The 20,784-nt window shown below is 43.0% G+C and overlaps 1 protein-coding gene across 2 annotated transcripts in view; it reads left to right on the top strand.

The window, feature by feature from the left end:
• The window catches only part of LOC143283730 (uncharacterized), a 57,713-nt gene extending 43,224 nt beyond the window's left edge, over nt 1-14,489 (top strand). For both annotated transcript variants that reach the window (XM_076590010.1, XM_076590011.1), the window contains exons 7-12: nt 2,063-2,148; nt 4,157-4,351; nt 5,848-5,943; nt 8,700-8,969; nt 10,226-10,311; nt 11,367-14,489. In XM_076590010.1, the coding sequence (XP_076446125.1) occupies nt 2,063-2,148; nt 4,157-4,351; nt 5,848-5,943; nt 8,700-8,969; nt 10,226-10,311; nt 11,367-11,775 (1,142 nt within the window). In that variant the 3' untranslated portion in view covers nt 11,776-14,489. The remainder of the gene's footprint in view (nt 1-2,062; nt 2,149-4,156; nt 4,352-5,847; nt 5,944-8,699; nt 8,970-10,225; nt 10,312-11,366) is intronic.
• The last annotated feature ends 6,295 nt before the right edge of the window (nt 14,490-20,784 follow it).

Raw genomic sequence — 20,784 nt, 5'->3', positions numbered from 1 at the left:
GGATATATATATATATATATATATATATATATATATGATAGTCAGTCGTGTCCAACTATGACCATCAGAACAGCAGAGGAGGCAACTGCTGTTCCGACTATTTGGGCTAGAATTTGATTATAGTGGAGAGTGTCTTGCCCCACTCTCTCGGCCAAGAGGGTTTTAGGACAGTCGGCGTTGGGATGGTTCCCAAAGGCCAACTAGCCCTCAAGGCTACAGCACTAAGAGCCAGTGCAGTTTTGCCTCCTAGTTTGAGAGTCATAGTCCTTCACAAAAGACTAAGCTGTAAATGATTTCCCATTGACTGGAGAAACCATTGATAATACAGCAGGGATAAACAGGATACTCCCAATTTAAATATCATTCAAGCATACGCGAAGAAGCATTTGTGTGTTCTTTTTGCTGGATGTCTCTTTTTGCCTTCGTCATTGACAGTGTTTTCCTCTTCCATGTTGGGGTGATAATACTTTATGCAGGCCTGATGCTTTCTCATATCTTTCAACCAATTCTCTTTTTTTTTCTTTTTTTTTTTTTTATTCAACCTTCATTAGCAAAAGCACATCAGGAAAAGAGATAGTCAAGCAAAGCCTGATCCTTCAAAATTAAACGTTTTCTGTCTGTTACAATTTGTCTGTCTGTCCGTCTGTCTGTCTGTATCTGTGCCCCTGTCTGTCTGTCTGCCTGCGTCTGTATGTGTGCGTGGTTGTGCATGCGTGCATATATATATATATATATATATATATATATGTGTGTGTGTGTGTGTGTGTGTGTGTGTGTGTGTGTGTGTGTGTCCGGTTCATTTTCTTCATTTCTTCTCTAGTGTTCTTTGCATAAATCAGGTTTTTACTACCACGTATCAGAGTGAGTTTTCGTTTTGACATAAAACAACAGCGGGTGATGTCATGACATGATATATGGATACTTACACAGCGCCTTATCTCGGTCGAAGACCAAGCTCTAAGACGCTTTACAAACACGGAGTCATTTGCACAACAGCCTAACTACTTAAAGCAGAGTCGACTGACTCGCTGCCATTTGGCGCTCATCACTTCGTTTCCCGTGTTATTCAGTCAGGTTTCAATCATGCACACGCACACTCACACAGACATTTAACATTTTAAGTGTATGACCGTTTTGTTATTTTACCCCGCTATGAAGGCATCCATACTCCTTTTTCGGGGATGTGCATGCTGGGTATGTTTTTATTTCCATAACTCCCCGAACTGAAAGCTGTCAAGAATTACATGATCTTTAAAGTGCGTATTTGATCTTCTGCGTGCGTAAACACACGAAAGGAGTTCAGGCACTAAGCAGGTCTGCACATATGTTGACCTGGGAGATCGGAAAAATCTCAAACTTTACCCACCAGACGTCGTTATCGGGATTCGAACCTGACACCCTCAGATTGAAGGTTTAACGCTTTAACCACTCGGGAGGCGGGTGGTGGTGGTGGCGAGGTGAGGGGAGGTGTGTGTGTGTGTGGGGGGGGGGGGGGGGGGGAACAAGCCTCCCATTATCCCCCTCTTCCTGTTCTTCCTTTCCCTCCTTCTCCTCCTGTTATATTATTCCACCGCCGAAAACGGAGTATGGCTGCCTACATGGGGGAGGGGGAAGGGGGCGGGGGGGAACGGTCATATACGTATGAGTCCACTCGTGTACAAACAAGTGAACGTGGGAGTTGCAGCCCACGAACGAAGAAGAAGAAGAAGAAGGAGGAGAATTCTTCTTTTCTTCTCCCCCATACTCCCTCCTCTTCGGAAACAGCATGCCTTCCATGACCCATTTTCCCAAAGGCCCTGTCATCTTCTTCCCAGACAGGGCCCGTAAGGCTCTTAACATGACCGAGTAGCGAAAACAAAAGCTCTTTGCAGCTGTAGCCTTTTTGTTTTGTTTTGTTTTCTTTTCTTTTATGAGGGTCGGGAGTGTGTGGTGGAGGGGGAGGTGGGGTGGGGGGTTGTGGGGGGAGGCGACTGACAGCGCCGCCTAAACTGTCACTCAGCTCTTTGTGTGTGTGTGTGTGTGTGTGTGTGTGTGTGTGTGTGTGTGTGTGTATCATGTGCAGCTCAGAACAGCAGCATGCAGACATTGGACCTGCAGTGGAACCATATACGTCGGGATAGCGCCGTGGCTTTGGTCAGAGCCTTGGGGGTGAGAGGATGATGTCAATTTTTTGGGTGCTGTTTTTCATATTTAAAATATAATATAATACTGTAAATTTATATAGTGCCCTTTCTCACTAAGAGCTCAGAGCGCTTTACATGAAAGAAAAATATTGCAATACACAAAAACATTCATGGCCACTCTTTCTCAAACAACCCTCCCCCCACTCACACTCTCCCTTTCCCACTCTACATACATCCAAACTGAGCTGACATGGGTGGTGTTGGAGAAAAGGAAGCTGAGAGTACTTATAGATAGCTTTTAAAAAGATGAGTCTTTAGTGGTGAGCGAAAAGCAGAAATAGAATCAGATGCACGGATATGATAAGTAAGGTTGTTCCAGATGTGAGGAACAGCAAAGAAGAAAGAACGTTCACCATAGGTTCTTGTATTGACGCGAGGAAGTTTCAAAAGGTAACCGTCAGAGGAAGAGCGGAGATTTCTTGTGGGAGTGTAAACACTGATAAGGTCAGAAAGATAAGTAGATTTAAAAAAATAAATTTATCGATCTATTTATTTATTTCATTATTATTTCAATATTTATTTCAGTATCGACTGGTGCATGCACAATACGCACAAACATGCACATACAGTCGTACCTTTCCTCCCCCGCCCCCTTCCCTTCGTCCTGCGAATGATGAGCGCCCAATGGTAGCAGTCAGTCGGCTCTACTCAGGTTGGCAGCCTGTTGTTCAAATGACCCCGAGTTTGCAAAGCGCTTAGACTTTGGTCTCCGACCGAGGATAAGCGCTATATAAGTATCCATACCAAATCAGATCAAAATCAAACCCTCCTCCTCTTACTACTAAAGCTAGACACACATAAATTCCTTTCTGAAATGTCCTCCTCCTGCTTCTACTACTACTACTACCACTACTACGACTACAACTACAACTTCTACTACCACCATCACCACCACCATCTAGTTTCCTTTCTGAAATGTCCTTCTCCCCCTCCTCCTTCTCCTCCTCCTCCTCCTTCTCCCCCTCCTCCTTCTCCTCCTCCTCCTTCTCCCCCTTCTCCCCCTCCTCCTTCTCCTCCTCCTCCTTCTCCTCCTCCTCCTTCTCCCTCTCCTCCTTCTCCCCCTCCTCCTACTACCACCACCACCACCACCTAGTTTCCTGAATGTCCTCCTCCTCCTCCTTCTCCTCCTCCTACTACAACCACCACCACCACCACCACCACCACCACCACCACTACTACTACTACTTCTACTAGACACATACTTTCTGAAATATCCTCCGCCTCCTCTTCCTATTCCTCCTCCTCCTACCACCATCACCACCACCACCACCACCACCACCACGACCACTACTACTAGACACATAGTTTCTGAACTATCCTCCGCTTCCTCCTCCTCCTCTTCCTTCTACCACTGCTACTACTACTACCACCACTACTACTACCACCACCACCACCCTCACCACCACCACCACCACTACAACCAGACACACATAGTTTCCTCTCTAAAAGTTCCTCCTCCTCTTCCTACGGCTACTACTACGACTATTCCTACTCCTGCTCCTCCAACTACCACCACTATTACTACTACGAGACACACACACAGTTTCCTTTCCAAATTGTCCCGTCTTACCGTTCATTTTATTATTTACCGTTTATTTTATTTTATTTTATTTTATTTATTTATTTATTTTTGTACGCTTATAGTTGACTTCAGGTTTTTGCGCCTTATAGATATTGTTATTATTAGTAGTAGTTCTTTTTTATGTATTTATCTATTATTTATTTATTTATTTATTTTTATTCTTATTTTATTTTATGTTATTTTAAAATATTTTTTTAATTAATTATTTATTTTTATTTTATTTTTATTTTTTTCTCAAGGCCTGACTAAGCGCGTTGGGTTACGCTGCTGGTCAGGCATCTGCTTGGCAGATGTGGTGTAGCGTATATGGATTTGTCCGAACGCAATGACGCCTCCTTGAGCTACTGATACTAATACTGATACTGATACTGATACTGACACTCCCTGGCAGACCAACCGCTGCCTGAGGTCGCTCAACCTGGCGTGGAACGGCCTGGGCAAGGAAGGGTGCTTGGCCCTGGCGCACGTGCTGCCTAAAAATAGCTCCCTGCGCGAGCTGGACCTCACGTGCAACCGCGTGGACCTGATGTCGCTGGGGTTCCTGCTAAAAGGCGTGACGAAGAACACCAGTCTGCACTGTCTTAGGGTCAGTACTTTGGGGCGAGATTTGAAAAAAAAAAGAAAGAAATAGTATCATCGTTGTCATCATCATCATCATTGTTATCATCATCATCATCCATCATCTTCACCATCCTCTCCTCCGACTACCCATCATCATCATCATCGTCATCGTAATTATCATCCATTGTCATTATCATCACTATCCGTTATCATCATCATACATCATTAGTTTATCAATGTTGCTGGCAGATATTGTGTCAAATGTGGTAGATTTGAAGTTTTTAGAAAAAAAACAATAACAACATTAATAACAAAAGCATCTTTTAAATCTCGTCTCAAAACTCACCTTTTCACTCAGCAATAAGTTCAATTGTGGCAGGTCCACTTCCTTTGCGTTAGCTGTGCTTGACTATGTGTGCATACATATGTATGTGTACATAACTACATGCATGTATATGAATGTGTATTGTGTGTGCGTGTGCGTGTGTTTATGTAAGTTTGTGCCTGCCTATGTGTGCGTATGTGTTAGGGTAGCTGGTAGATACACATGTATGTTAACTCACTCAGTACGGCCAGTCCTCTCTTCTCCTCTACACAGACCCCTCGGATGTCCAGTGGGTGTCTGAATGACCCAACCTTTAGCTTCCGTCGTCAGAATTGTGGTATTCTTTGTCAACATTCACGCCTTCAGTATAAGAGCCTTCCGCTTGCAATATTTTGATGATGGTAATTGGGGTGAAACGCTGTTAACGTCGTCTCTTTCGCCGTTCGTATGGAAAGAGTTAAAATGTATGTATGCAGCGTGTGTGTGTGTGTGTGTGTGTGTGTGTGTGTGTGTGTGTGTGTATGTGTGTGTGTGTGTGTGTGTGTGTGTGTAGTCACATTTTGGTGTGCGTATGTAACATAGATATGATGTATTATGTTAACAAAAGCGTTTTTGTAAAGCACCTAGAGCAGATTTCTGGATAGTGTGCTATATAAGTATCCATTATTATTATTATTATGTTGATTTTCTTGGTGAAAAGAGCAATCATTTTTCTTCTTTTTCAACAATGTTGATTCCTTTGTTAGCCTATGAGCTAATGGAAATGATTTTTTTTCCTTTTCTTTCTCTCTCTCTCTCTCTCTCTCTCTCTCTCTCTCTCTCTCTCTCTCTCTCTCTCTCTCTCTCTCTCTCCCCCTCCTCATCCCCCCCTTTTTTTAAGCGGGCATCGCTTCAACAAAAAAAGAACCCAACCTGTGCCGAATGCAATGGGAAACATTGTTATGATTACTTACTGCCCTGCAGACTTTCATTCATTCATTCATTCATTCATGTGTGTGTGTGTGTGTGTGTGTGTGTGTGTGTGTGTGTGTGTGTGTGTGTGTGTGATGTGTATGTGTGTGTGTGTTTGTATGTGTGTGTGCGTGTGCGTGTGTGGGCATGCGTGTGCATGTGTGAATGCATGCGTGCGTGCATGAATGCATGCGTGTGTGTGTGTGTGTGTGTGTGTGTGTGTGTGTGTGTGTGTGTGTGGACAGATCGGACAGAACCCACTGACCACGGACGGGGCCAAAGCCCTGATCAACGCTGTGGCCTCCACTCCACAGCTTAACATCTCCGACATCGACATCTGTGTAAGTCACTGATGATGATTATGATAATAGATATTCTTCTTCTTCTTCAGCGTTCACTCGTATGCACACGAGTGGGCTTTTACGTGTATGACCGTTTTTACCCCGCCATGTAGGCAGCCATACTCCGTTTTCGGGGGTGTGCATGCTGGGTATGTTCTTGTTTCCATAACCCACCGAACGCTGACATGGATTACAGGATCTTTAACGTGCGTATTTGATCTTCTGCTTGCGTACACACACGAAGGGGGTTCAGGCACTAGCAGGTGTGCACATATGTTGACCTGGGAGATCGTAAAAATCTGCACCCTTTACCCACCAGGCGCCGTCACCGTGATTCGAACCCGGGACCCTCAGATTGACAGTCCAACGCTTTAACCACTCGGCTATTGCGCCCGTCGATAATAGATATAAGAAGAAGAAGAAGGCCGCCTCCGACGACGACGAAGAAGAAGAAGAAGACGATGACGGTGAATGATGATGATGATGATGATGAAGACTGACGCCCACAACTCCCAGACTTGCTTATAAAATATATATTTGTATTTGTATTTCTTTTTATCACAACAGATTTCTCTGTCTGAAATTCGGACTGCTCTCCCCAGGGAGAGCGCGTCGCTATACTACAGTGCCACCCGTTTTTTTTGTGTGTTTTTTTTTCCTGCGTGCAGTTTTATTTGTTTTTTCCTATCGAAGTGGATTTTTCTACAGAATTTTGCCAGGAATAACCCTTTTGTTGCCGTGGGTTCTTTTACGTGCGCTAAGTGTATGCTGCACACGGGACCTCGGTTTATCGTCTCATCCGAATGACTAGCGTCCAGACCACCACTCAAGGTCTTGTGGAGGGGGAGAAAATATCGGCGGCTGAGCCGTGATTCGAACCAGCGCGCTCAGATTCTCTCGCTTCCTAGGCAGACGCATTATCTCAAGGCCATCACTCCATATATATATATGTATATATATTTTTTTTTTCAGTGCGCCAAGCGCGTACTGCACGTGAGACCTCGGTTTATCATCTCATCCGAACGTCTAGACGCCCTGTTCGATTTTTCCAGTAAAACTTGGGGGGGAAAGCATGAGATTGGGATTCGAACCTAGACCCTCACGGACTCTGTATTAGCAGATGAGCGCCTTAACCATGTTGCCACCCTTCTCCTTGTGTCGCAGTATGGTTTATCTCATGAGCTCCGAGCTCGAGTGTTCCTCTGGTGTCAAAATCAGCCCGCTCTCATGAAAACAGTTTTCACGTGCATACACTTAGGGGAGCTCACTTCTACAGTGGTTTCGTATGTGACCGCACGTCATTTGGAGGAAAAAAGCAGTATATTTTCTGCGTTTTTGTTTCCGTATCAGTATGCCCTAGAAGCCTGCAAAGGCTGTGAATTTCCCACGGTTGACTGCAAAATAGGTTGTGGCATAGAAACATGTTGTAGCTGGTTTTTTGCCGTCATTTTGTCTTCCTGGTCCGCAGTTTCTGTTTGTTCTGTGTATACTCATTCATGCTTTATCGTTCATTCTTCTCAGTCAGAGATGTGTATGAGTGTGAATGACTGGCGTGTAAGCGCTGTGAAGTGAATGCGCATTCGTCGTCTTCTTCTTTTTCTTCTTAGCGGTAGTATGGTAGTAGTTGTAGTTGGCGTAGTCGTGGAAGAAGAAGTGCTAGTAGGAGAAGAAACTAGTAGTAGAAGTAGTAATAATAGTAGTAGCAGAAGCACTATTTTTGACTCAATTGTGTAAACAAAGTGAGTCTATGTTTTAACCCGGTGTTCGGTTGTCTCTCTCTGTGTGTGTGTGTGTGTGTGTGTGTGTGTGTCTGTGTGTGTGTGTGTGTGTGTGTGTGTGTGTGTGTGTGTGTGTGTGTGTGTGTGTGTGTCTGTGCGTCCGTGGTAAACATTAACATTGACATTTTCTCTGCAACTACTTTGTCAGTTGACACCAAATTAGGCATAAAAATAGGAAATTCAGTTCTTTCCAGTCATCTTGTTTAAAACAATATTGCACCTCTGGGATGGGCACAAAAAAAATGAAGCCTAATTATATGCAAACAGCATTTACTGTTATATTTATATTTTTTGTATTCTCTAAACTTGGCAGTTTGATCTGATATTCTGACCCAACAACAAGAGCAGTCATTATTATCATTTTTTTTGAAAATTCAAACAGGAACTTCTTTTGCTAAGCATGGACGCTTTATTTATATTGCAAATGTTTTGGTGCAAATAGTAGAAAAGGGAAATTACTCTGTAATTAATGCTAGTGAGTCTTGAAGGCCTTGCCTCTCTTGTTGTTGTTGTTACTGTTCGATTTGTAAAAAAATATCAGTCTGCTCGAGACAGAAAGGTGAGCAAGCAAAACTTAACAAACAAACAAACAAAACAAAATTATAATAAATAATTATAATAAATAAATAAATTAATAGAAAGGTACAAACAACCCGAAAAGACTTAACACCACCAATATTGTTGTTGTTGTTGTTTGTTTGATAAGTAAAAAAAAAAAAAACCAGTCTGCACGAGACACAGAAAAATGAGCAAGCGAAAGTTAACAAACAAACAAACAAACAAACAAAACAAAATGATAATAAATAAACAGAACAGTGCAAACAACCTAAAAAGACTTAAACACCACCAACACCACCAACAAAACCAACCTCTGACTGACCTGACTGACCAACCAACCAACGCAACCAGCCCACCCAACCAACTAACCCACTCGCCGGCCACCCAACCACACACTAACCACCCTCACCCAACCAACAGGGCGTGCCGGTGGACCTGGAGTTCACGCAGCTGGTGGCCAGCGCCCAGGAGACGCGCGTACTGCGCGTACGGCACGAAGAGGCCGTGACCTTGGCCACCAGCGACCGGAAGCGCGAGCACGAGGGCACCAACCTGGACCGCTTCGACCCCGTGACGGTGCTCTTCGAGTACATGAAGCTGGACAACTTGAGGGTCATCGATATGTTCCAGTTCATGGATGTCAAGAAGAAGGATAAGCTCTCCAAGGGCAACATCCGTGACGGGCTGAACGTGAGGTTTTGGTGTGTTGTGTTGTGTTGTGTTGTGTGTGTGTGTGTGTGTGTGTGTGTGTGTGTGTGTGTGTGTGTGTGTGTGTGTGTTGTGTTTGTTTGTTTGTTTGAAACATGGAGTTTATTTTATTTCATTTTTATTTTTATTATTATTTATTTTTTGTATGTGACAGGCTTTCTTTCTTGTTTTATTGTATTGTTTGTTGGTTGTTGTTGTTGTTTTTTGTTGTTGTTGTTGTTGTTGTTTTGTTTTCCTCTCATGAAACAAGTCTGAGCCAGGTTTTATTAATGTGTCATACAACACTCCCACCCCCACACTGTCACATGGATTCCCCACACTGTCACATGGATTCCCCACACTGTCACATGGATTCCCCACACTGTCACATGGAATCCTCATACTGTCACATGGAATCCCCACATTGTCACATGGAATCCTCATACTGTCACATGGATTCCCCACACTGTCACATGGAATCCTCATACTGTCACATGGATTCCCCACATTGTCACATGGATTCCCCACACTGTCCACATGGATTCCCCACACTGTCACATGGATTCCCCACACTGTCACATGGATTCCCCACACTGTCACATGGATTCCCCACATTGTCACATGGATTCCTCATACTGTCACATGGATTCCCTACACTGTCACATGGATTCCCCACACTGTCACATGGAATCCTCATACTGTCACATGGATTCCCCACACTGTCACCTGGATTCCCCACACTGTCACCTGGAATCCCCACACTGTCACATGGATTCCCCACACTGGATTCCCCATACTGTCACATGGATTCCCCACACTGTCACATGGATTCCCCATACTGTCCACATGGAATCCCCACACTGTCACATGGATTCCCCACACTGGATTCCCCATACTGTCACATGGATTCCCCACACTGTCACATGGATTCCCCATACTGTCACATGGAATCCCCACACTGTCACCTGGATTCCCCATACTGTCACCTGGATTCCCCACACTGTCCACATTGATTCCCCATACTGTCACATGGATTCCCCATACTGTCACATGGAATCCCCACACTGTCACATGGATTCCCTATACTGTCACATGGATTCCCCACACTGTCCACATGGATTCCCCATACTGTCACATGGAATCCCCATACTGTCACATGGATTCCCCATACTGTCACATGGAATCCCCATACTGTCACATGGAATCCCCACACTGTCACATGGAATCTCCATACTGTCACATGGAATCCCTTGTTGCAGACACTGAAGATTCCAGTGACGGAGCACGCCATTGACGTCATTTTCCAGAAGCTGGACATCAACAAAGATGGATTTGTGGAACTGGAGTAAGTATCCCGTGGTCAAGGCCGAATTGTTAAAGCGTCAGACTTTTAATCTGGAAGGTCCCGGGTTCGAATCTCGGTAACGGCGCCTGGTGGGTAAAAGGGGTGGAGATTTTAGAATATGCGTAGACGTTCTAGTGCCTGAATACTATTCGTGTGTTTGCGCTGGTTGATTATCAGATACTCACGTTATAAATCCTGTAATCCATGTCAGCGTGCGGTGGGTTATGGAAACAAGAACATACCCAGCATGCGAACCCCAGAAAACGGAGTATGGCTGCATTCAGGGCAGGGAAAATAAACACAAAAGTCTTGTCTTTGACCCTTCGACTGCTGCTGACAGGTAAGCTGGTCAATGAAGGACTGTCATCTCAGTAATTACGATAAAACTGACCTTACAGGTCATGATGTCAGTCAACATTCTTCATCTGGACTGCTTCTTCTTGGGATCGCAGGACTTTCGTTCAGCAAAATCAACAACACTGCTTACGAGTACACAAACAAGTAGGGAGTGCTGTCACACTGGTGTCGCTTCACAAGCGTTCCAACAGCGAAGGTTCCTTTTGAATCAAGAGTTATGGTTGTGTGTGTGTGTGTGTGTGTGTGTGTGTGTGTGTGTGTGTGTGTGCGTGCGTGTGTGTATGTGTGTGTGTGTGTGTGAATGACTGGTGTTCAAGTGATATATACTTTTGTCTGCACAAGATTAAGAGCTACAGTAATTAACTCTGTGTGTGACTCTCTCTCTCTCTCTCTGTATTTGTGTGTGTGTGTGTGTGTGTGTGTGTGTGTGTGTGTGTGTGTCCTGTGTTGTTTGCTAAGCTTCAATGTAAATTTAGATTCGGATTATATTGACCCCGAACCTGTGTGTGTGTGTGTGTGTGTGTGTGTGTGTGTGTGCGTGTGTGTGTGTGTGTGTTTGTTTGTGTATGCGTACGTATCCATGCATATGTATATGTGTGTATGTATCTGTGTGTGTGTGTGTGCGTGTGTGCGTATCTGTGTGTGTGTGTGCCTATGTCCGACACCGAAACACCCAACACCCACCCCGCCCCCCACAGCGAGATGATGAAGGTGCAGCGGGACACTGCCCGCCAGGTCAAGCTCCGGCAGATCAAGGCCAAGGCCAAGAACAAGGAGGACGGCGGGCTGACGGGGCTGCACAAGACTCTCCGCGAAATCATCGCCAAGCGCAAGGAGGAGAAGGACCCCCGTGGTGGCCGCGACGCCAACAACAGCAACAGCAACAGCGTCAGTAGCACCAAAACGACGGGCGGAGGTCGCAAAGCCAGTGTCGGAGGCCTGCAACTGACGCAAGCACGCTACTCGGTGACGTCATCGAAACCAGCTGTGGTGGGGGCGGGGGCGGGGGGTCGCGGTGGTGGTGGTGGTGGTGACGATGCACTTAAGCCGCTGACGTCAGTGGCGGATGATGATAGTGGTGATGGTGGTGGTGATGTTGTTGTATGATGATGTATGTTTTGTTGTTGATGTAGGTGCTGGGTGTTCTAATTTTCTTCTTCTTCTTCGTCTTCTTATTTTAATGACTCACTTCTATAAACACAAAGTGAATCTATGTTATAACCTGGTGTACGGTTGTGTGTGTGTGTGTGTGTGTGTGTGTGTGTGTGTGTGTGTGTGTGTGTCTGTGTCTGTGTGTCTGTTGTAAACTTTAACAAATTCATTTTCTCTGGCAATGCTTTGTCTGCTTATACCAAATTTGACTTAAACGAAGTAGGAAAAATAAATATTCACAGTCATACCAACAATAGGTTGTAAGTCTCCCGAATTAAGCTGTTTTTTGTGATCATTTCGTTGAGTCTCGATTCCGATAAATAAAAACAAAAAACAAAAAAACACATTATCTCGCTTCCCAGGTTCCGGAACGTAGGCTATGTGTGGTTAGAAGGCGGCATGACATCGTTTTTCTTGTTGACTCTCTTGCGTAAACAAAGTGAGTCTATGTATTAACCCGGTGTTCGGCTGTCTGTGTGTGTGTGTGTGTGTGTGTGTGTGTGTGTGTGTGTGTGCCCGTGGTAAACTTTAACATTGACATTTTCTCTGCAAATAGTTTGTCAGTTGACACCAAATTAGGCATAAAAATAGGAAAAATTCAGTTCTTTGTTTAAAACAATATTGCACCTCTGGGATGGGCACACACACACACACACACACACACACACACACACACACACACACACACAAATGAAGCCCTAGTTATATGGAAACTGCATTTACTGTTATATTTATATTTTTTGTATTCTCTAAACTTGGCACTTTGATCTGATATTCCGACCCAACAACAAGAGCAGTCATTATTATCATTTTTTGTTCAAACAGGAACTTCTTTTGCTAAGCATGGAAGTTTTATTTATTTGCAAACGTTTTGGTGCATATAGTAGAGAAGGGAAATTACTCTGTAATTAATGCTAGGGGACTTAATTTGCTTTAAACTGATCTTTCTCATCTTAAACATTACATTTTGAAATTATACTCAATACATAAAAAGCTTGGATTTTTTTTATAAAGTGTATCACAAGTGAGTCTTGAAGGCCTTGCCTCTCTTGTTCGTAATTAAAAGAAGAGAAATACAAATCCTGGACAGAATGCATACAGTGATGCTAACTACATCATCGACCGTGTTTATTGCATATGAATATTTTAAAGTGGATACTGAATTAACTAGGAATGAACATGAAAGAGAAATTGAATGGACCGTGTGGTAGTTTCCGAGTGTGACTATGCCTATTGAACACGGAGATCTGCAGAACTAGCGAAAACAGCAATATGTTGCCGCGTTCTTGAGACAATGGCAAAGTCTCCTTTCCCGCGGACTTTATAAAAGATTTCAAATTTTTTTTTTTTAAAGTGTGTATGACAAGTGAGTCTTGAAGGCTTTGCCGTTCTTGTTTTGTTTTATTTGACAGTGGGCTTTCTTTTGTAGGAGAGAAATGTGTGTGTGTGTGTGTGTGTGTGTGTGTGTGCAAGAAAGAGAGAGAGAGAGAGAGAGAGAGAGAGAGAGAGAGAGATTGTGTACAGCATGTGTAAAAGACTAAGTGTCATGTTATGCATCCCGCGCTTTTATTTGTATGCTAACCGATATTTATTCAGAACCTTGGTTTCAGCCATTCAGACTGTTTCACTGATCTCCACCGTGTGCTAATTTGCTTATTGAACAAATATGATATTCAGTTTCAGTGTTTTGTTTTTGTCATATTTACTGAGAATGGTTCGGACTGAATTCGGTGCGACACATACAGCAGTATTCCAGATCTTCGTTTATGTTATCTATCCCCCCTGCCCCCCCCCCCCCCCCCCCGGCCACCCCCGCCCCATTTACGATCTTCCAATGTGAAAGTTGGCTTTTCTGTTCTCTCAAGTTTATATCACCACAGATTGACATGAGCCGGCAGTTGGGGACATCAGCAGAGTGAGAGCTGTATTATCAATGGCTTCTCCGTTTCGATGGGAAGTCATTTACACCTTTTTCTTTTTGTGAAGGACTAAGACTTTCAAACTAGGAGGCAAGATTGCACTGGCTCTTAGTGCTGCAGCCTTGGGGGCTAGTTGGCCTTTTGGAAACCACCCCAACGCCGATTGTCCTAAAAAAAAACCCTCTTGGGCGAAAGAGTGGGGATGTAACTTGGGCATGACACTTTCCACTGTAATCAAGTTCTAGCCCAGATAGTTGGGACAGCAGTTGAGGCGGACAGCAGATGTTCTGATGGTCTATAGTTGGACACCACTATCATACAAACATACATACATACACGTGAAACTGAACACCAGTAACAGCGTAGTCTCTGGGATGCACAAATGGAAACTGCTGTTATCCTGCGTGTGTCATTCGTTATGTTCAACGTCCGCGCAGTTTATTGTAAGCAGAATAGTTGTGTTGTATTGCATTGTATTGTATTCCTTTTTGTCACAGCATATTTCTCTGTGTGAAGTTCAGGCCGCTGCTGTTCCTGTAGCCGGGGAGAGCGCATCGCCACAGAGCAGCGCCACCAATTGTCGTCCTTTATTTTCCGTCTGCAAGTGTATTTGTTTTCCTGTCAAAGTGTGTGTGTTTTGTTATGTTTTTGGGTTGGTTTTTTTTTCCTACAGAATTTTGCCATGGAGAACCCTACATTTTGTGAAATACCGAGAATAACTTGTTGCCATTTGAAGAAGACATGAAGTTTTTTTGTTTGTTTTTTTAAAAGAAAAAAGATGTCCACGATTTTTGTCACTGGCATTGCTTTGATTTAAAAGATAAGTAAACGAATACATAAACGAAGCTAGTCGCACTTTCATAACCGCGCACGAATTTTTTGCGCCATGCGTTTGTGTCACAAGGGACATAACTCAGCACTGACAATCGAAGGCATGTCCTCTGTGTAGAATTATCGGTTCTGAACAGAAGAAGAAAAAAATCTTGGAGGCATTTTAAATTACGCTGTGTGTTTGTTGGAATGCGATGTAATTTCGGGAGGATATTTTCCGACATTTATGAGACGATAATCAATATATCTAGGACAATATTCCTGTACATGAAATAACTCACGAATCAGCATTTCACGTTGCTCAGTTGCACTTAACGTTGACGAAACTGTAGAATTATTCTCTGGTATACCATTTCAAATATTGATAGAATAGAACAGAATAGAATATGTCTTTATTACCAAGTGTACCGGGGTCACAAGGAATATTGGGGGGGGGGGCAGGGGGGGGGATAGTAGATAACAAGGTACGAACATAAACTGAAAATCACACACAAACACAGATACAGCAGAAATTAGGATACATACAAGTGCATATCAATATATAAAAAAAACTTGTACAAACTCACACATGCAAGTACTGCACACACACACACACACACACACACACACACACGCACGCACACTCTCTCTCTCTCTCTCTCTCTCTCTCTCTCTCACACACACGTTTGAACGGAAGCCGCATATTACATGTGGATTGGGACGATGACCAGACCTTCAGATAGATGGTTGTTGATAGGAAATAGATGCGATACAAATGGTTTTGAATGGGTCTTTCTGAACAAGCGTATTGATCAGTAGTAACGACGAACTGTATACCAGACCAGCGCGTTGGCAGAAATCTGTCCCTTTTCATTATGACGGGCACAATAGCCGAATGGTTAAAGCGTTGGACTGTCAATCTGAGGGTCAAGGGTTCGAATCTCGGTGGCGCCTGGTGGGTAAAGGGTGGAGATTTTTCCGATCTCCCAGGTCAACGTATGTGCAGACCTGCCAGTGTCTGAACCCCCTTCGTGTGTATACGCAAGCAGAAGATCAAATACGCACGTTAAAGATCCTGTAATCCATGTCAGCGTTCGGTGGGTTATGAAAACAAGAACATACCCAGCATGCACACCCCCGAAACGGAGTATGGCTGCCTTCATGGCGGGGTAAATAAACAAAGCGGTCATACACTAAAATGTTAAATGTTACATGTTTGTGTGAGTGTGTATGTATGCGTGCCTGACATCTGATTGAATGACACAAGAAACGAATGATGAGTGTCCAATGGCAGCCGTCAGTCGGCTCTACCCAGGTAGAAAGCCTGTTGTGTAACTGACCCCGTGTTTGTAAAGCGCTTAGAGCTTGGTCTTCGACCGAGGATAGGCGCTATATAAGTGTCCATATCAATCAATCAATATTATGATTATTATTTTTTTTAATCACTTTGTTTTCCAGTACAGCAGATGTTGTGTTGCGTATAATTATGGATCACTCCGTACGCTTTGACCCCTTTTTGAAACTGACACTGTTCTGTAACGAGAGAGCTATGAGTAATGTAGAGCGACGTATCATTCTTATTATTATTTCTTCTTCTTTTTTTCTTCTTTTTTGAGAGGGGGGAATGGGGGGTGGGGTGGGGTAGTGTGTGGGGGGACGGGGGGGGGGGAGTGGGGGGGGGGGAAGGCGGGGGGAGAAGAAGTTTTCTTGACATTGCATGTTTACAGAGTTTCAGTTTTGAGGGTGTGGGTCGACAAATAGCTTATGTTTATTTGAACCCTCCTCAACCCCCCCCCCCCCCCCCCCCCCCCCAATTTACCCGAAAGTGACTGATTATCGATGCCCTTAGAATTACTTTTAGTGTTTAAATATACTTCAATCCTTAACCCATTGTCCAGGTTGGGAGTAAATATTTCTCATACCCTTGTGGACTCGCTTGATGCCAAAGGCGGCATTACATTAGGCTTCGACGACAAGTGAAGCTGCGATTGCGTCTTCGCTGGAAGGCTATTTACACTCGATTGGAAGTAGCTTACTCACCCTACCCTCTTATGAAGTTGAGTTAATAATAATAATGGTATCTATATAGCGCTGGATCTTGTGCAGATACAAATCAAAGCGCATCCGTGGTGAAGTGTGCAGAGACATTGCAGGACTGTTTCCTCCGTTGCCTAGCTAGCTTCTTACAAAGGTTAGCATCAAGCCCGGAGCATGTTAAACAGTTTCCTGCTTCTTAAATTAACAAGGACACTACTGGTAACAATGTACTCCTTCTGGAAGAAGAATTCAACAAACGAAACAAAGGAATAAAACGACTTTAAAAAAAAAGAAAAAGAAGAAGAAAAGAACGGAAACTGATCCCGAAGGCAAATACTTTATTCACACCAACTTATATCCGTTTCAAAGTTTTATAAGGATTTACTCAATGCTTATCGATATTTTCTGGATGTCGGTAATATTTCGAATTATTTCTTTTGTGTCATATTTTACAGGAAGAAAGGTTGGATTGTTGGATGGGTTTTTTTTGTTTGTTTTGTTTTGTGGTTTTTTTGTTTTTTTTACCCCCAATATTGTGTAACACACGTGCAATTTGTCATTGATATTGGTGTTTGTGCGATCATCTCGTTAATTAAATTTGTGATATTTAAAATATTTCTTTATTCATAAGAACTCGAATTGTTTTACGTTTAAATGGGTTTATATAATGAAATTGCATATCTGAGCGGTGATGATGCCATTATTGAACGTGTAGTTTCCATGGAAATGACAGTTTCGGGGGTATTTCTTTTTCTTTTTAAAATATATTTCAGGGTTATCAATTGATTTAACTATGCTTCAGCTTCGGATGGGTTCGGGTTGAGGCTTGTCATGGGCCTTACAAGCTGCATAATGATTATCCAATTCCGTTATGAGCAGTGCTGGATGTCGAGTTATTGTGGAAAGTTGATGACTGTGATTTTCTTCCTTTTGTTGTTTTACACTGATCGAAAATATACATGCAATGGGGTTTTCTCACGGAAACCAGATTTTCTATTTTTCAAATGTCGAGCAATACAAGATTTATTATTAATATTACTATTATTACTATCAGTTCTTTGGGCAGTAAATAAATTATTGGTTGTCATCTTTTTGTGTGTGTGAAAATGCGGGTGTGTGGTGTCGACAATGCATATTGCACAGGATTAAGTGTGTGGTGTCGACAATGCATATTGCACAGGATTAAGTGTGTGGTGTCGACACTGCATATTGCACAGGCACTAAGTGTGTGGTGTCGACATTGCATATTGCACAGGATTAAGTGTGTGGTGTCGACAATGCATATTGCACAGGATTAAGTGTGTGGTGTCGACATTGCATATTGCACAGGATTAAGTGTGTGGTGTCGACATTGCATATTGCACAGGATTAAGTGTGTGGTGTCGACAATGCATACTGCACAGGATTAAGTGTGTGGTGTCGACATTGCATATTGCACAGGATTAAGGGTGTGGTGTCGACAATGCATATTGCACAGGATTAAGTGTGTGGTGTCGACATTGCATATTGCACAGGATTAAGTGTGTGGTGTCGACATTGCATATTGCACAGGATTAAGTGTGTGGTGTCGACATTGCATATCGCACAGGATTAAGGGTGTGGTGTCGACATTGCATATTGCACAGGATTAAGTGTGTGGTGTCGACATTGCATATTGCACAGGCACTAAGTGTGTGATGTCAACAATGCATTTTGCACAGGCGTCCAACCAATCATGCCAATGTTCATCACACACACACACACACACATTAAAAAACGATTTATTTGTAGACTGTTCCGCAGTTGATACGTTACGATTCTTCACTACGCACAGAAAAAAAAAGCTTATCACAAAGGGTAATACATCATCGGGCAACCTTACAGACAGTGAAACAACCTGGCAATGGGTACATTCGACACATACACACGCCCACAAAAACCCCCATAAAACATTAAGTGTGTTGACCTTTCCCAACTCATCCCCCAATAGTAATTACCATCGTGCTGAATAATAAATGAAGAAGAAAATCAAACAGAACTTTTTTTTTCCATTTTAGAACTTTGCAATATAAAGAAGGATAAAACGCAAACCAAACCAACAAACAAAACAACAACAAAAAACAAAACAACTAACCTAAATCGTACCAAATATTTCGCACTGCAGAGCTAGATTACATGCGGCAACACAAAAGCTACATCTTTTCTGTTTTTATTTGTTTTATACTATTATTTCTATCTTTTCGAAGTTTGTAACGGATGCGACGATAAACCGAGGTCCTTTATGCAACATGCACATATCACATGTCAAAGAACCCACGGTAACAAAAGGGGTTATCCTTGGCAAAATTCTGAAGGAAACAGGTAACAGTCAGTCTGCTCTACCCAGGCAGGCAGCCTATTCTGCAAATAACTCTTTGCAAAACGCTTAAGAGTTTAGTCTCATGATCGAAGACAGGCACTATATAAGTATCAACAACAAAAACGAACTCGGCCAGTGGAACATGGACGCAACCATGAGAAAGCGAGACTTGAGAGAAGAACAGCAACACTGATGCTGTACTTCACGCAATTTATTTATTTACGCAAGTATTTATTTATTTATGTAAGCTTATCTATTATTTATTCACCTTTTTTTCCTTCTTTTTTTTTTTCTCAAGGCCTGACTAAGCGCGTTGGGTTACGCTGCTGGTCAGGCATCTGCTTGGCAGATGTGGTGTAGCGTATATGGATTTGTCCGAACGCAGTGACGCCTCCTTGAGTTACTGAAACTGAAACTGTACTCCACGCATGCTGGGAGAATGGTTTGGGTCAATAACCGAGAGATTTTCAACAACAACAACAAAAGTTCTGGAAGACTTTTCCTGAATTCTCGCATCCTCTTTGATCTTCAAGAAAGGTGTGGGACAGGAGAGAAGGCCAAAAATAGAGCTGCAGAAAAAAGGTTTCAATGGAAAGAGGTAATGTTATCTGTTTCTTATTACAGTCTTATCACCAACCAAAGATGTCTCCACACCACATTTCCTCTGATACTTAGTATGCAACGTTCTGAACACCACGAGGAGAGAGAGAGAGAGAGGGGGGGGGGAGTGTAGGGGGGCTCTGTTTATACACATATTGCCTTTAATGACCTGGACGAGAGACAAAGTTTGGGTCAATACCCGAACAGAGTTCATGTGAACAGATCAAACTCAGCAGCGAGCAGCGTTGGCCGTCTATGATGAAGCGACACAGAAGCCTCACACAACTGTATTTCATTCACGCTAATCTTGGACAACCTCACGAAGAAAAAAAAAGTTCACACAGCTGAAAAGAAGTACGACATATCTTTTTTTGTGAATGGAATCGAGTAACTAAAGCACTGCTAAACAAAACGTGCAAACATACACGAAAATAAATGATTGACGACCATGTTCAAAGTCAATCCAGTATAAGCGTACAAAATATCAAAGAGATTTTCAACAAGTCTAGAAGACCTTTCCTGAATTCTCGCATCCTCTTTGATCTGGAAGAAAGGTGAGGGGCAGGAGAGAAGGCCAAAAGTAGAGCTGCAGAAAAAGGTTTCAATGGAAAGCGGTAATGTTATCTGTTTCTTATTACAGTCCAACCCACCGCTCAAGGCCACATGTCAGCGCTGAACACTATTCCAGTTTCCATCCCGTGGAGGATGAACTGAAGGAGACCCGGAAGAGAAAATTAGCCACACGTGCATGTGGCAGCAGGTGTTCATCAAACACATACATACACACAAGCAATGTGAGAATGGAAGCCACAGATGAACTTCTGGAACCAAACTGGAAACTCAAGGAACAGATTAGTGTATCCAAATGAATCTTTCCAAATGAACAGAACAGTGTATGCAAATGAATCGTTTCAAATGGACTTAACAGTGTATGCAAATGAATCGTTTCAAATGGACATAACAGCGTATCCAAATGAATCTTTCCAAATGAACAGAACAGTGTATCCAAATGAATCGTTCCAAATGAACAGATCAGCGTATCCAAATGAACAGTTCCAAATGAACAGAACATTGTATCCAAATGAATCGTTCCAAATGGACATAACAGCGCATTCGCATGAAAAACTCCAGCGTGTCAAAAGACCCCAGAAGGCATGAAACGTTCGCCTATCAAATCTGTCACAGACAAAACATCACACACATTCTGGTATCATTCACGTTCGGTCCACATGAAAATTTAAAGCAACATGGTGCCACTAA

Source organism: Babylonia areolata, chromosome 7 (assembly GCF_041734735.1).
Source record: "Babylonia areolata isolate BAREFJ2019XMU chromosome 7, ASM4173473v1, whole genome shotgun sequence".
Classification (NCBI taxonomy): domain Eukaryota; kingdom Metazoa; phylum Mollusca; class Gastropoda; order Neogastropoda; family Buccinidae; genus Babylonia; species Babylonia areolata.
This window is presented reverse-complemented; position numbering and strand designations above follow the sequence as displayed.